This window comes from Myotis brandtii, unplaced genomic scaffold (assembly GCF_000412655.1).
Source record: "Myotis brandtii unplaced genomic scaffold, ASM41265v1 scaffold975, whole genome shotgun sequence".
Lineage (NCBI taxonomy): Eukaryota > Metazoa > Chordata > Mammalia > Chiroptera > Vespertilionidae > Myotis > Myotis brandtii.
In genome coordinates, this window is record NW_005372049.1 from 429,143 (window position 1) to 430,091 (window position 949).

At 65.0% G+C, this 949-nt stretch overlaps 1 protein-coding gene across 1 annotated transcript in view; it reads left to right on the forward strand.

Annotated features, from left to right (window-relative positions):
- NAV1 (neuron navigator 1) overlaps positions 1-949 on the forward strand; it is a gene marked incomplete at its 5' end in the record, with an annotated part of 68,855 nt that overhangs the window by 60,148 nt on the left and 7,758 nt on the right. The window contains 2 exons of the mRNA XM_014533393.1: positions 536-633; positions 802-897. Coding sequence (XP_014388879.1) covers positions 536-633; positions 802-897 — 194 coding nt within the window. The remainder of the gene's footprint in view (positions 1-535; positions 634-801; positions 898-949) is intronic.

Genomic DNA, 949 nt, shown 5'->3' on the forward strand with positions numbered 1-949 from the left:
CGGAGCTCTGGGCTCCTGCGGGCTCCCGGATGCGGAGGGAGACGCCCTGGGCCCCCCCCTCTGAGACTCACGCGGTGGGGCCGGCCCAGGTCTCAAGGAGAAGTGCGTGGACAGCCTGGTGTTCGAGACGCTGATCCCCAAGCCCATGATGCAGCACTACGTCAGCCTCCTGCTCAAGCACCGGCGCCTGGTCCTCTCGGGCCCCAGCGGCACCGGCAAGACCTACCTGACCAACCGGCTGGCCGAGTACCTGGTGGAGCGCTCCGGCCGCGAGGTCACCGAGGGCATCGTCAGCACCTTCAACATGCACCAGCTCTCCTGCAAGGTGGTATTTTCAAATATACATTCCTTGACCGGAATCGAGCCTGGGACCCTTCCGTCCGCGGGCCGACGCTCTATCCACTGAGCCCAACTGGCCGGGGCCCTAAAAAATATATTTTTAAAAATAAAGAGTCAGGTGGGAAGCAGGGTGTCTGGGAGGCGGCTCAGGGGAGCCTGGGGGGGCCCCTGGCGCCAAAAAGATCGCTGCCCGCAGACCTGTCCCCGATGGACGGCATCAGCACCTGCGGCCCCAATGCGGAGGCCACCCTGCGGGTGGTGGTGAGGATGCCGCCACAGCACATCATCCGAGGGGTAAGAGCCTCGGGCGCCGGGACGGCGACACCCATCCTTTTCCGAGAAAACCTGGCCTCCCCCCCGACACCCCCAAAACCAGAGCGGTCCACGCCCGAGGATGATCCGGGGCTCCCTGTCCTCGGGGTCACCTTCCGAGGCTCACGGGCTTCTGCGTTGGCCCCGCAGGACTTGAAGCAGCAGGAGTTCTTCCTGGGGTGCAGCAAGGTCAGCGGGAAGGTCGACTGGAAGATGCTGGACGAGGCCGTCTTTCAGGTGTTCCAGGTAAAGGGGGTGCTCGTGCTGGGGGAGTGGGGGGGCCTGGGAGCTTGGCTCC